Source organism: Podospora pseudoanserina, chromosome 6 (genome assembly GCF_035222485.1).
Source record: "Podospora pseudoanserina strain CBS 124.78 chromosome 6, whole genome shotgun sequence".
In the NCBI taxonomy this organism is placed as follows: domain Eukaryota; kingdom Fungi; phylum Ascomycota; class Sordariomycetes; order Sordariales; family Podosporaceae; genus Podospora; species Podospora pseudoanserina.
Genome location: NC_085925.1, coordinates 2,964,743 through 2,979,811, shown reverse-complemented (window position 1 = coordinate 2,979,811; position 15,069 = coordinate 2,964,743). Strand labels below are relative to the sequence as shown.

The window sequence follows — 15,069 nt, the reverse complement described above, 5'->3', positions numbered from 1 at the left end:
GAGGGAGCCCGTCAGCCTATTGATCCTCGCTTCCTGCCTAATCTACATTACTCCTGACCAACCACACGTGGCAAATCCCCACGCCACAGACATGCACCAAACAAACCGACACTCACCTCCACTCCTTAATAATAACATCCGCAGCCTTCTCACCCAGCGCATAAGCCGTCGAGCTCGTATGCGCACTGATAACCAAAGGCAAAACACTGATATCCACCACCCTCAACCCCTTCGCCCCGTGCACCCTCAGCTTATTATCCACCACACCCCCCTTATTCTTCGGTCCCAACGCAGCAGTGCAGCACGGATGCTGATAACTCAACGTCGCAGCGCTCTTGATAAACGCCAACAACTCCGCATCACTCTGCACAGCTTCACCCGGGGCAGTTTCCACCGCGCCGTAGCGCTTCATCGTGGGTGTGTCAAGCAGTCTTCGTGACCACTTCACATTAGCAAGCTGCATGTCAAAGTCGACTGGGTTGCTGCCATGTCTGCTGTCAACAATGGGCTGAGCAAGATGATCTGCCGGGTTGAGGCGGACCGTCCCACGGCTGAGGGGATGAAGAAGGATCGCTGGGGCGGAATAACCTGTTGACCATGGGGTTTCAAGGTTGGGGGCCTTGGGGTTGAGGAGGAGCTTGGCCAAGACGGCGAGCTGGTCTCTGTAGCCTCTGGCCAGTGCTGCGTTGTCTCTGTAGTCGGCTGGCAGGAAGGATGCTGCGGATCCATCTACTGTCTGTCTGAGGATTTTGCGAATGATGCTGAGGTAGTTGGGTGTGGTGTTTGGGAGAGAAATGTAGATGGCCCGGTTGCCCAAGGCCATGGTGTAAGGACCGCGCGCTGGCACCTCGTCAAACGCAGCCGTGGCATCAGCCTTGAAAGTTGGGTCGGCCATTTCCTCTGGCATTGGGGTCCAGTTTCCAGGCTTGGTGTCTATAGGGACCATGTTAGCATAAGGGTTACTAGAATTTAGAAAAAGAAGGATAATTTGTGGGGATGGATGACATACAGTTCCAAGCCACGCCTGTGCTCCCAGGATGATCCTGAAGATTGGCACCGACTCCTGGCAGTTCAAGCACCTGTGTAATTCCAGACGCTGCAAGGATATTGGCAGCACCGATGCCGCTTCTAAGAAGAACAGTGGGTGTGTGGTAGGCGCCAGCCGAGAGAACAACCTCAGCATTGGCGGTGATGTTGAACCGAGCATTGGTGGTTAGCGATCGGACATCGAGAAGTGGAGGGCCAGAATTGACTCCGTTGGGGTAGACGACTCTGACTGCCTGATGCTTCACAAGCAGATCGTAATTGGAACGAGTCCCAACTACATCGGCGTAGTGGCCAAGCCCAGCATGAGAACGTCTTGCAGTGATGGGATGCTGTGAAGTAGGAACTGCACAGAGACCCTCTTTGTCACCGCCAGCGCAGTCCTGACGTGTGTGGACACCCAGCTCCCTCCAGCCGTTCAGGACGACGGAGTTGTCGGCCCATTGGAAGGGGGGAAAACTGGAATGGATGGGTGTCGTGCCGCCGTAAGAAGAAAGATCCCAGGTGTAGTTGTACTGCTGAGCCACCTGTGCTGATGGTGCGGTGAACTTGATGCTCTGTGTTCGTTGGGGTCAGTCTCTGTGGTCAATTATGCTCTGAAATGTCACACGGCACCTTTTTGAAATAGGGAAACATTCCCCGCCAGTTCCAGTCTGAAGAAACGCCGAGCTGGGTCCAGGAATCAAGATCGTGACGTGATGGCCGATCGAAGAATTGGCCATTGATAGCACTGCTTCCACCGACCACTTGCCCAGCAAAGCTGAGGGCCGTCAAGTTGTTGTATTCGGGGTTCGGCTGGGAGAAAAATACCCAGAGGGAGGCGCTTTGAAATGAATTCGGCCCATACCAGTCGACCGGTGGATCGAAGCTTGATGGAGCGTACTCAACATCGCCGTACTCAACAACCAGTACAGTTTCTGTATTCTCGGTTAGCTGTATGACGATGTGGATGATCAGATACGAGAGATGGCTTACTCTGTGGAAAAGCTTCACTCAACCGATCAGCTACCGTGAGACCACTTGTACCTCCGCCAACAATGACAAAGTCATAACTCTCACGCAACTGGGAGACCTGACGCTTGATATTGGCATGTGGTGTGCTCAGCCCGGTGGTCAAGCTCACCAACGAGGCAGACGCCAGCAGACAGAACTTGGAAAGCGACATGTTGTCAGGCCCTTGGGTTCAGAGGGAGTGATGGTGATGGGACACCAAATCCTGTCCCGAGGTGCGGCCTCCATGGCTTTTGTAGGTGTTCGCGGGTGGTTGGCTCACTGCATGACTTGCCAGCGCCTTGCCAGGTTGGTAGACATGTTGTGATGTGATGCTGACTGCCCTGACCTAGCCCTAGAAACATGCTACCGAACCCGGCAAGGTGTGCATCGGGACCAGGGATAGGGGACATGGGGGACGGGTTCATTGCGACCTACCCCGCTTGCCCGAGAAGGCTGCCCAGAGCCATCCTCGACATCCGACTGGTCGCCAACATCACTATTGGGCTGAGCCATGCATATGGATGATGGTGTAGTTGAACCCAGGCCCGGAGCTACAGCATTTCTTTGAAGGGTATCACGCAAGGCACCCTGGTGTCCTGGGGTAGTTGGATGATTGAGTGCCGTTGAACAGGGTGGGAGTTCCATGGGCGAGTGATCATGACAGAATGTTGCATTAGCTGCTATTTGAGCGTCTTGGAGAATGCAGTTGGAATGGTTCTGGGCGAAGGTGAGGCATGGGTGTAAATGTCGAAGGATGCGGTGCCAAGGGGATGGGACATAATTCCTTAGGTAAGCAAGTTCGCAGATGCACAGCTGAAATAGCCAGTGGGTCCCTGTTTGAGGCCGCTGTTGGGTGTCGCACGCCGCCAAGCGTCCCCTGTCTGTCACAGGCGGGAAGTCGGCAACCGTTTCCCCAATTGCCCTTTCTCTGGGGGCTGTCGACATCCCGGAAGACAATTTTGACGTCAAACCGTCCTGGAACACAAACACGCGACGTTGCCCGACCACATTTCCATCGATGCCAGCTCCAACACCAGCTGGACTGATGATGAGCATCTCCCTACAGACCTAGAACGACCAAGATAACAACACTCTTCACCACGCTCATTTGCCCTGCCCGTGGCCATCCAACGAAGACGGTCCTCCTTTCCATCATTTAATCTTGCCTTGCCTTGTCCGTTTCTAGAAATTGGCCATCCCTCCTTTTTTCTTATTGCCCCTCCGCCCTCCGCGCGTCTCCCGAATGTGCACAGCGCTTGCGCAACATCCTACACACAATGCCTTCCGAAAAACAGCGGTACGAACCGGTACCTCCGATACCGACCTACGATGAGGCCGTCGCCAGCGGCAGCAACAGCGACTGGCAGCAACGAGATCTCGCCCCCTCCCCGATCGACGATTCCGGAGCCGGCGCAGTAGAGGGGCAATCCCTCCTAAGGGGCTCCCGACATGCACACAATCCTACAGATCCTGCCTCACAGCGTGGCAGCCGACCAGGTGGCTACCGAGCGCCAACTGTTGAAACCGACGACGAAGACAGCCTGTTCAGCTCCGATGATTCCGATTCAGATGAAGAGACCCGCCAAGTGCGCCGGGAAATGCAAGAGCTGGAGATTGACGACTCGGACGTGCGCGGGGGAAGCCGGCCGTCGTGGGGGAAGCGCATAGGGCTCTCACTACCACAGTGGCGCTGGAGGTGGAAGTGGAAGTTACCAAGATTACGTCGCCGAGCTGCAACGGCTGATGAGAGCAATACCGACCCGGAGGCGGCAAATGCAGAGACAGAAACACCAGCCTCGCGCTTTGCGTTCCCCCAGTTTGGGAGCGCGGCGCTGCTGCTTCTGGTCGCCCGCATCCTCGCCATCTTCATGCTCCTGGGGTTTCTCTACTTGATATTCGCCAGCGACATGTTCACCAGCATGGCCAGGAGAATGGGAAGCACCGCGTTCCCGCCGGAGAGGATCAGGCTGTACATCGAGAATTCCATGAATCCAGATCATCTTGCAGAGTACTCCAAGCGCTACACCAGCTATGCGCATTTGGCAGGGACCGAAGGAGATTTTGCGCTCATGGAGTACACTGAAGCCCAGTTCCGTCGGCATGGATTGGAAAATGTTAGGCGAGACACGTACCATGTTTACCTCAACTACCCCAAGGCTGGGGGCAGAGCAGTGGAGATTCTGGGTGACGACGGTAAAGTCAAGTGGACGGCCAAGTTGGAGGAAGATGAAGTCGGTGGTGAAACGACAGGCCGTCAAACATACGCTTTCCATGGACATTCCAAGTCGGGGGATGTCAAAGGGCCCCTGATTTATGCTCACTACGGCTCGAGGGAGGACTTCCAGACGCTAAAGGACAGAGGCATCGACACCAAGGGTGCGATTGCCTTGGTCAGATACTATGGCACCCAAACTGACAGGGCACTCAAGGTCAAGGCTGCTGAGCTCGCCGGATTTGCAGGTTGTCTCATCTACACAGATCCAAAGGATGCCGGGTACCTGAAGGGTCCGACAGCACCATTGGGCCGTTGGATGCCAGCTGATGGTGTCCAGAGAGGCTCCGTCAGTCTGATGAGTTGGGTAGTGGGTGATGTGTTGACTCCCGGCTGGGGCAGTAAGAAAGACCAGCCTCGTGTCAAGGTTGACCAGGCCGAGGGTCTTGTCAAAATCCCCAGTCTTCCCCTTGGCTGGCGCGATGCCCAAATTCTCCTTCAGCATCTCAAGGGACATGGGCAACATATTCCCGATGGCTGGGCCGGCGGTGTCCCTTCCATCGACGAGTGGTGGACCGGCAACCTTTCATCACCCATTGTCCGCCTCAAGAATGAGCAAGATGAAGTCGAGAAGCAAGCTATCTGGAATGTCTACGGCCGCATCGGTGGCATTGAGCAGGATGCAAAGTCTATCATCATCGGCAACCACCGCGACGCCTGGGCCTTTGGAGCTGCCGACCCCGCCTCTGGAACAGCCGTCATGATGGAAGTCATCCGAGTGTTTGGCAGCCTCCTGGCGCAAGGCTGGCGCCCCTTGCGCACAATCGAGTTCATGTCCTGGGATGCGGAAGAATACAACCTCATCGGCTCGACAGAATACGTCGAGCAAAACGACGACTTCCTACGTGAGAACGCGCTCGCATACATCAACCTCGACACGGCCGTGACCGGGGGCGAGTTCCACGCCGCCGGCAACCCCGTCTTCAAGAAGCTCCTGCTCGAAGTCCTAGCCAGGACAACAGACGAGCACTACCCCGACCCGAAAAACCAGTTCAAATCCCTCCTCGACCTCTGGAACGAACGCTCGGCCGATCTGGAAGGACTCGGCGCCGGCTCGGACTATGTCGCCTTTCAGGACATTGCCGGTACCGCCTCCATCGACCTCCACTTTGATGGACCTGGCTACCCAGCCCACTCGTCGTACGAGAACCATGACTGGATGGCTGTTGAAGGGGACCCGTCTTGGGTCTACCACACTATTCTTTGCCGCGTCGTCGGCCTTTTGGTATTTGAGCTGTCTAACCGCCCAATCATGCCGTTTGACATGCCCGCTTACGCGGATAAGCTTTCGGAGTGGGTTGGTGATTTGGAAACCTGGGCGAGAAACCAAACAGGTTACGACGAGAAGATCTTCAAGGTCACGAAACTCAGAGAAGCGGCCGATGAAGTCGCGATGGCGGTTAGGAGGTTTGTAAAGTGGGAGACGGAGTGGGAGAATAAGGTTATTGCGACGAATGGTTACGAGACGAACGGGCTGGGGGATATGAGGGCTGAGTATAATTCTAGGATGGGGAGGTTTGATTCGGATTTGTTGGATATTGATGGGGTGAGTTTTTTCTTCTTCCTCTGACGGCGTTGGGTGTGTGCTAATGATGGGAAATTAGATACCGGGAAGGAAACAGTTTAAACATGTGGTTTTTGGGCCGCAGAGGTGGTCGAGTTATGATGAGGGGTATTTCCCTGCTGTGAGGGACGCGATTGAGGACGGGCAGTGGGAGGAGGCGATGAGGAGGTTGGAGAAGGTGGCGGGGATTATGGTCAAGGCGGCGGAGAATTTGGCTGCAAGGTGATTTTTGTTTTCTTTTTTGTTCTTGGTTTTGTTGGTTTGTCCTAGACCCTTTTTTCCTCGAGGAGGCTCTGTTTTGAGGGGTTGGATTTTGCATCGCATGGCGTTTCGGCTTTTTCCTTTTCTCCTGGACTTACAACAGTCCACTGCAGCTTACACAAAACTTTTCCTTGTCTTTTGTTTGTATTCTTAGTCCCCGCCATTTCTTGTATTTATTTACAAAGGGGAGAAGGAGGAGATCTACACAGAGCAATGGAGGTTGTATATAAGAAAGACAATCTTAATCGAGAAAATGTACAAGATAAACTCAAGACACCAGCAAGGGTGCGCGTAAAGAACACGGGAGGTTGTCACAGAATTGTACTTTTTGCATGGTCTCCCATCCAATAAACTACCTATCAATACGCTCGCTTTCCCTTAACCTTATCCCGTCTCATTAATTCCACATCACCCCTACACTCCCCCCAGAAACCCCTCACTTCGGCGTCAACACCACCCCCTCATACTCCTTACTCCTGATAATCTCCAACGTTTGCAAAAAGTGCTTCTTGCTAGCATCCACACTCGCGCTGTCCTGTTGGTTGCCGGCAAGGTTGGAGTGTATAAGCTCGATAAGGCCGTTGAGGTATTTCGTTGTGACCTGCCACCAATATCAGTACCTGCCAAAGGATGGGCAACAAGGAAAAAACAGCATACCGACTCATTCTTCTGATCAAAATAATACACATAACGGTCCAAAATCTCGACGAACAACTCAATGCTCGTCGCAGTCTCCATGCAGCTATCCGCCACTCTCAACGCCCGCTGCAGACACTCGAGCACCCTCTTGCCGTCACGATAGAGCTTCAACTTCTCGTCAGCACAACCCACATCATCGGATATCCCAGAGAAACTTACATCCCCGCCTCCCTCCTCCTCCTCCCCCGCCCCGGGCGTAGCCCACCACAAATGACTAGCCAAATACACAGCCCTGCACTGATCCGGCTTCCTCAACAGCTTGCTCGCATGCTGCGCACACTTCGTAATCAGCGTATCATAATTTTCCTTCCCGAAGTTCCTCGTCCTGTGCAGCGCGCTCGCAATAACACAAACGGCCTGAAACTGCGCCTTCGAATCGCTCACCGCCTCCTCGTACACCGTAAAGGCCTGCGCAAAAAACTCATACGCCACCTCCTCAAAGCCCGTTTGGTCAGCCACCTGCCCGCACGAGCAAAAGAGTCTCAGAGACAACTCCGCCGCGCCGGAGCCATTGACTCTTGTGTAGAGCGTTGAGACGGCAGAGTGCAGAAACTTGAACAAGGCGGAAGACTGGGAAGACCAGTTGTCGTCGTAGTGCTCCCTCTTCTTGAAGCGGCGCGCGAGCTTGAGGCCGGCGGTGATGAGCGGTGGGGTGGTGGTGCGGATGCGCTCGTTGCCTTCGGCGTAGACCTTTCTAGTCATTTGCAAGAGGCGGAATTGGGTGTCGTTATCTTCGGAGTGGATAAGGTGGATGAGTCTGGCAAGCCAGCCTTGCTCTTCCATTGTCTCGTCTGTCTCGAGGGCACGGGCGCGGGGCTGGACGACGCCGGGATAACCCGCTGGTGCTTGGGACCCTTCCTTGATGAGAACTTTGAGGATCTCGAGCACATTCTCTAGTTGTGCGGGTGTGGAAATGAAAGTGTGGTTCTTGAGGAGGTGCCTGGCTACCTCGCCGGCTACCGCCCTCCGAGTCGGGTAGGTCTGTGATTGGAAGAGAGGAACATATGTTGGGAGGGAGAGCGCAGTAAAAAGGGACACATATCTCCGGAGCGGGCTCTGGAGAAGCGCCAAAAGACTTTGCTGCGCTGGTTGCGAATGAAGATCTGGGCTGTTGGCGTGCTCCTTCACCTTGCTGTTGGCGTAGTCGAAGATTTGATCGACATAGTCCAACCGCTCGGGGTAAATGTTGAGGGCGAGATTTGTCAAAGAGACACAAAGTGCAATTGTATCTTGAATGGGGAGATGTTGTGCTTGCACAAGATTCTTGACTTGGCCGAAGAATATCTCGTACAGCCGGACGTTTTCCGGAATGCCTCGCCGCTTCTTGGCTGGCTCAGCCTCGGCGTTGTCCACTGCGGTCGCTTCGGTATCAGCGACTGAAGGGGCTGGCTGGTTATCGTCTTTATTTAGTGTTTCCGCTGTCGAAGAAGCATCATCCGGATTCTGGTCCCCGTTTCGTGGGACTTCGGCTGTATCAGTTGGTGGCTCCGTACTTGGCGACTCTGCGTTCAGTTTGCCCAGCTTCACCTTCTCGAGCAACTCTGTCAAAGCGTCCTCCTCCATCTTGCCCCTGTCTTCCTCTGTCTCGTCCTGTGACTCGCGTTCTGCATAACTTGACAGCCTGTCCATCAGGCCTATCACAATAGCCTTGACGTCGACGTGGGGATTGAGCCTCGAGACGGCGCCAAGAAACTGGTCCAATGTGTAGAGGTGGAACTCGTCTGGGAAAACCTGGGTAATAACCTCGAGAAGATATTCTTGGGCCAAGACGTCTCGACATTGGACAACCTGCTCGAGCAGGGGCGCGAGGATGCCATTCTTGTAGGCCGGAAGGTCGACGAGCTGGCTTAGTCGCACGATGTTGCTCCCCACTAACAGCTGAAGCTCCTTGCGTTCTTGGGTCCGCTGGTCCCGCTCTCTTGAATGTCCTTGGTGCTGGAGACGCACCCACAGTTTGTTCATCTCGACGAAGTTGGTGAGGACAAAGTTGATCGAGTCCTGGAGGTTTCCTTCGGGCCCGTCGGAGTCGCCGGTGGGCAGATAGTCTCTGGCTTGGCCCATGAGGTAATAGCGCAGAAACAGCCCACGTATGGGGTGCTGAACGCCACGGCTCATGTCCATCATATCCTTCATGAGCTCCTTGACAGGGGCACCCTCGACCGACATGTAGGCCGTCCCGACCGTCATCATCAGGTATAGGCGTGGGATGATGTTGCCGGCATATTGCACAAGTTCGTAGAGATCGGCAAGGTGGTTGACGGGATGATTTTCGCGCAGGTGGACAGACAGATATCGGAGGGCATCGAAAACTGACATGTATAATTCGTAGTATTGCTTCGGGCCGAGGCTGCTTGTCCGGAGCTCGGAGACGAGAGTCGAGCTACAAGGTAAGACGTTCAGTCAGCACGCGGTGCGGCTAGCACGACAATTGACAGTCAGAAAACAGACCAGCACTTGAGGGCATCCATAAGCTTCCCGGGAGTATCCAGGCATTTGCGCATCATGGCTGTTTGCTGGCGCACGGCAATTAATGCATCCTCAAGCAGGCGGGCCTGGTCCTCAGGCGGCGCGGGGGGTAGACATGTTGCGGATGGGCTGCTTCAAATGTATCGGTTGCCAGCGACCAGCGCAGTATATGTACGGATGGGATGGTGTAATTTGGTTACTTCGTATATCTCGTGATGGTGGGTGTTGGGTCTGGATCTAGCGGGCAAGATGACGACGCAATGGAGAGCATGGCAACAGCTGGGTGAGCTCGTTGATAGCAGTGTTGCTGCAGGGGTATCGCCCACTGTGTCAGTTCCACAGTCAGCGCACTGGAGATTACGTAAGTAATTCTAGAGACCAAGCCAAACCCCGGCAACACGTGAGTGTTCCACTTCGTCAATGGCTTGCTTTCCCTTATCTTATCAGATTGTGGCTTGACCATCAGGTACCGTGAGAGTCTCTATCGTTTCACATATCTAACATCTCATTTCAGCACACGTGAAGACATTTTTACTGCTTGAATAAACAAGTCGGTCACTGCCGATTATGTCTCCACCGCAGCACGAAGCTCCTCGAAAGAGCTTCCCGAGCGACTACGGGGCAGCAGGCAGCCGGAGCGCCATGGCAATTGGGGTCCGCTACCATCTTCATCAGTACGGAACCAGTTGAACTGTTCGGGAATGTGATGTGGTGTGTCGAAGTTTAAAATGACCACTTCAGAAAATTACTTGTGGGTTTCATGTTCTGAAACCTTGACATCCTTTCCACCTGGCACCCTCAATCATACATGTTCTTCTTGCACTTGAGATTCCGGCAAGTGTTGTATTGAGGATCAGAAGAGCCGGCACCAGTGGTCTGAACGTAAACGTTTTGGTCGCCGAACGGGGCGTCATAAAGGCCAGGGCCGCTCCCGTCGATGTCAGAAAGGTCCCTAGGATGCAGTCAGCAAGAATGGTCCTTTCGAGGATGTGAAAAGCTAAAGATATACTTACCACCACAGACCCTGATCCCAGGGCTCTCCTTGAGTGCAATGGCAATACTCGAACTGGAAGACTGGGACTTGAAACGTGTACTTGTCGACCTTGTCTCCGCGGCGGATCTTCATAGAGACACCTTTGTCGTTCTTCAGCCAAGGGTAGGCGGCGGTCTGTCCAGCGAGAGCCTCAAAAGGCTCACCACCCTTGCCAATGCATTGACCGTTCACACCTCTATCGCAGGGGTTCGGATCTTCCGCAATGGCGCTGTGCCACCACCAAACAGGAAAGTTGCAATGATTGTGTACCTGTAGAATGTCGGTGGCGGATGTTGATTGAGTGAAGAGCCCGAGCACGGCCAGAAGGCCAGCAAGGACGATGCTCACGAAAGATTGTATCTTATGACAATTGAGTCGGTGTTGGTGAAGAGGAAAACTATTCCAAGGATAGAGTTGCCAGAAATATATGCACCTTGGGAAAGCATCAAGATTAAAGTGAATGGCTGTTAGAGTCCAGGTCTGCTCCAGTAAAGAATTAACTGCTGAACCTGTACGGTCACGAAGTGGATAGCTATATTACTGGGTCATCAGGAGCAAGAGTTCTCTTGCTCCAAGACCTTGTTGAATGATGTATTCGATGGGACTTGTTGGGATAGCGCGTCATTCAGCTATTTCCGTTGATACTCGCGTGTGCCTAAATTGCAGGCTACCTGCCTTATTGATGCTCCATGGTAACCTGGAATGCTCCGAAATGGGATGTATTCACTCTGTGTCAGATATGCGTCGTACTTGATAAGAGGACCCGGCCATGTTGCTCTTCCAACATGGCATGCACGATAGATCATACCAGAGGGCATTGATGGTGACCAGTTGGTGACGCTACTACATATATTAAAGCAATACCTTATAACATTACTATTTGATGAGAAAGAGAACACATCTACGAAAGCAATGACAAAAACAGGATAGGTATATCCCTAGTGGCTGATATGGGCCTACGACTAAATACAGGAGTAGGTCTCCATACAAGATTGAATTGTCAGATAAAGAAGAAAGAAAAGGAACAGGACCCTCCTGCGGGAGCGGACTCCCTCAGCCTTATATACACGACTTGAACCGTAATTAGAATCCACTGAGAAAGCCACCTCGTATCGGTATCAACAAGCCTATTACGCCCCCTTGGTAATGCCTGTTGCGCCCCCTCCGTATTCCTCCTTATCTGTGGGACCTCCCAACGATCCGTACGGAGGTTGTAGTCTTCAAATTTCCAAACCCTAACCGGATCTCATCCCATAACAGTCGTCCTCCTTCCAGTCTCCCGCCAGTAGCATCCTGTCGCCGTTCTTCCTCTCCAAGCTTTCCTATCATCCTGTATACAGCCAATAACTCGTCGCCCTTCTCCTCTTCTACCTCCAGAAGCACATCCTATTCGACCTGCTCCAATCTTTCCCTTCCCCTTCTCAGAAACTCGTCAATGTCCATATCCACCGGACAGCGATACTTATTTTTCTCCGCCCTCAGCTTGGTAACCTCCACCTGCGAAAGAGCAAGCGTCTTACAGGTATTCCTAAACGCTCGCTCCAACTCATGCATTTCGTCCTGGACATCCACAAACCTTCGCTGCAAGTCATCCTTTTCGTGTCTCAAAGCAGCCATCTCCCTCTGCATCTTCTTGATGTGGGGGCTGTTCGGTTTTGACTGCGGCATCATCTTCTTGTTGAGGCTCCGTTGTAGCTCAAGACGCTCTTTGACGAAGGTCTGGTAGAGGGTAGCGCGTTCGTCGGGATCATGCCACTGGGGCTGGGTCTTTGGGGTTTGCTGGTCCGTCTTTTGACGCAGATCATCACCGTCATTGTCGCGCGTCGGTGCCCGAAGCCAATCGAAGATTTTCATGCTGTTGATGAAGCTGTCCATGGTGGAGAGGATATATGTCTATCTGGAGGTGCTGCTGGCTATTATGGTTTGAGCTCGAGAGGGAAGAAGACCAGTGTGAAGAAGGTTGTATTGTCTGATGGAGAAGAGAGGAAAGGAACAGGTCCCTCCTGTGGGAGCGGACTCCCTTATATACACCTAAAACCCACCACTAGAACCCACTAAGAAAGCCTTTTGAGGGCAAAGTTTGCAGATAAGGTATCTTATTTAAAAGTTTATCAACTGAAAACTTTAAACTCTACCCTCCAGCTAAGACAAAAAGGCAGCGCAATGGCTTGGGAGGCTTGGGAGGCTTGTGAGGCTTAAAGTCATTGGTAAACTTAAAGCGCACCATGGGAATATTTACTCATTCTATGAAGCAAAGTAGAGTACGAAGGTAGATCCCGGTATCCCTGGCACAAGGTGATGGCTGGATATCGGAACATCATAGGTACCTTAGGTAGGACTAAAGAGGTGAGACGTAAACAAACCTTTCTCCAACCACGTTCGGAATTAGCATGGTAGGGTTTGAAAAAAAGGCTATAAAATCACGAAGCTGCGGTTCAAGAGATCAATACCATTTAACCGGCCTCGGTAGTCTTGACTGATGACGTTCTTATTGAAAGGGTGGTCATGAGCTACCTTATCAACTCTCGTTGAGAGTACCTATCTAAGAGCAACGCAGTCCGAAGCAAATGGGTTCTATAAAGTAACCAGGACATATCTCATCAGTGAAGATCCACCGGAGTCTGCATTGAAGTCATCTCCAAGCTAGTGAATTTGTCGAGATGCTCCGTCCATGATGATTACCTACGGTCACGCCTGAAGTGAAGTGACGCGATAGGGCAAAGCGCAACATGGGAAGCTCTCAACAATTGTGGTCCTGTGTGAAGAAGCTCCTTGGAATGCTCTAGGTCTGGGTATAAAGCACTACATACCTATCGCCAGACCAATTTCTGTCAATCTCTTCTTCCAGCAACAACAACGACACGAACAACTACCAACCAACAAACTCCACGAAGCTCCCCAATCCGTGAATATGGTCTCCAAGATCTTCTGCGCCATCGGCGCTGTTCTCGCCCAGCTCGCCCATGGCGCCGTGATTGTTCCCATCGCCAACTACGCCGTCAACGAGGTCGAGTGGAATCTTCCCATCGATCCTAACGTTCCCACCGGCCCACGCGAGGTCGTCACTGGTGACAACTGCTAGACGAATCAACATGGCAACGCATGTTCGCTTGTTGATCGAGCCGCAGAACGCAGAGACGGTTAGATGGGGTCTCATTGGCTGAGAAAGGGCTGGGGTGGCGGGGATGATTCGGAGACGGCACCTATGTAGGACCATGGCGTCAACAATCGAGAAATGTGTTTCCATCAACATTATGTTCCACTTTTCCATGTCTATTGGTTTGACTTACCCCTTCGACTGCTTTTACTAGTTGTCAAATGAAGTATGAGAGATCACACAAGCTTCCGATACGTGTCCACACGCTGTTCCTTTGACCTACTGTTCTCCTACCATCCACTGGAGGATGGCTGTTTTTTACTTGGGGCGAAGATGAAATACAACGAGACTGCAGTGGCAGTCTGGAGGCTTTTAGGAATATTTGACAGATTGTTCATAATGGCTCTACCAGATACAACTGTCTTACAGGGTCTAGGATATGTTTAATATTACGGTATCTTTGATCCTTCTGAGTCCTGCTACATCGCGCAACGCAAGCTAACAGGACTCGGTTCGTTCCGGCCAGTCTTCCCAGAACCCCACCACAAGTTGTTTGATATCTAGGTCCCCCTCCGCACCCCCTACCTTACCTACCCAATCTTGTATGAACTCGACCTACACAGCCGGAGCATTATCGTAAGCATGTGCCAAAAATCCCAACAACGCCCCCCTCATCGCCGACGACTGCGCAGCCGGAATCACCTGCAGCTGGCAGTAATCCCCCACATAGTCCATCGTCGGCGTCATCTGCGTGAAGTGCACCAGCACCAGAAAGTCCCAATCAAACAGCGCCACATACGGCGTCCTGTGCGCCACCGCGTACGAAGCCGCCTGCTTGATCAGCACAAACGAGTCCCCGGCAAAGTACGTCTGCTTGCCGTGGGGCAGGGCCATGGCGGCTGCCACCGTGTTGTCAACCACCTGTTGCGTGGGGACGGTTTGGGACCTGATCGTGGTGGCGAACTCGGCCGCCGTGATCACGCCGCGCTTCTTGAACTCGACGACGGCAAAGGCCTTGAAGTTTGGGTTGGCCGTGTTGGGGTGGCGATAGTAGGTGATGTCGCTGCGGATGCGGTTGGTGGAGGCTTCGGACTGGCAGGTGATGGCGATGTTGGGGTGGGTGCTGAGGGCTTGATTGATGGGGTGGAGGAGGTACATTGCGGCCGAGCGGACGACGTCGCCTTCGCTGCCGTGATGGACGGCGTCTTCGCGGAGGGAGACGGTCTCGACGTTGAGCTGATGGTTGGGGGTGGTGGAGGCGGGGTGGTTGCCTAAGAAGCTGGTGCCCAGGTTGTTCCAGTTGTTCTGGGAGGCAATCGCAAAATAGGGGGGGTCTGTGTCGCGGGTTGAGTCACCGGAGATGGTGGCGTTGGCATTTCCATGAGGGTTGGGGTAGGTGGGGAGAGCGTTTGTCGCGACGTTGGCGAAAGATTGGGAGATACGGACTGGTTGGGCCATTTTGCAAGAGTAACGGTTGGGAAAAAGAGGTCTGAAGTATAGGGTGGCGTAATTGCTTTGCAGATGTGTAAGACGAAGACGATGTGTTCAGGTTTGAGGCAGATCAGCTCTTGAACAAGAGGTGGACGATGTGATATAAGTATGAAGACTACGACTAGCTTCAGGAAGCAAGGTAGATAATT

General features: G+C 53.1%; 5 protein-coding genes across 5 annotated transcripts; 1 reads left to right on the top strand and 4 right to left on the bottom strand.

Annotated features, from left to right (window-relative positions):
• Positions 1-112: 112 nt before the first annotated feature.
• QC764_0097180 (uncharacterized protein) lies at positions 113-2,816 on the bottom strand (the record flags this gene model as incomplete). Its single annotated transcript, XM_062941008.1, has 4 exons — positions 2,020-2,816; positions 1,660-1,961; positions 1,010-1,601; positions 113-933 (listed from the first exon to the last, which is right to left on the bottom strand). The coding sequence occupies exons 1-4, from the start codon at positions 2,207-2,209 to the stop codon at positions 113-115; spliced, it is 1,905 nt and encodes a 634-aa protein (XP_062797923.1). The 5' UTR covers positions 2,210-2,816.
• Positions 2,609-6,494, top strand: QC764_607540 (uncharacterized protein). Its single transcript, XM_062949254.1, has 2 exons — positions 2,609-5,855; positions 5,914-6,494. Exons 1-2 carry the CDS (start codon positions 3,315-3,317, stop codon positions 6,097-6,099), a joined length of 2,727 nt encoding a protein of 908 aa, XP_062797922.1. The 5' UTR covers positions 2,609-3,314; the 3' UTR covers positions 6,100-6,494.
• On the bottom strand, positions 6,420-9,621 carry vps35 (retromer complex subunit Vps35). The gene is made up of 4 exons (XM_062949253.1): positions 9,282-9,621; positions 6,993-9,213; positions 6,792-6,938; positions 6,420-6,735 (listed from the first exon to the last, which is right to left on the bottom strand). The coding sequence occupies exons 1-4, from the start codon at positions 9,335-9,337 to the stop codon at positions 6,571-6,573; spliced, it is 2,589 nt and encodes an 862-aa protein (XP_062797921.1). The 5' UTR covers positions 9,338-9,621; the 3' UTR covers positions 6,420-6,570.
• A 2,097-nt stretch (positions 9,622-11,718) lies between these two features.
• QC764_607525 (uncharacterized protein) lies at positions 11,719-12,207 on the bottom strand (the record flags this gene model as incomplete). Its single annotated transcript, XM_062949252.1, has 1 exon — positions 11,719-12,207. The coding sequence occupies one exon, from the start codon at positions 12,205-12,207 to the stop codon at positions 11,719-11,721; it is 489 nt and encodes a 162-aa protein (XP_062797920.1).
• Positions 12,208-14,044: 1,837 nt separating this feature from the next.
• On the bottom strand, positions 14,045-14,887 carry QC764_607520 (uncharacterized protein; the record flags this gene model as incomplete). The annotated part of the gene is made up of 1 exon (XM_062949251.1): positions 14,045-14,887. The coding sequence occupies one exon, from the start codon at positions 14,885-14,887 to the stop codon at positions 14,045-14,047; it is 843 nt and encodes a 280-aa protein (XP_062797919.1).
• Positions 14,888-15,069: the final 182 nt, after the last annotated feature.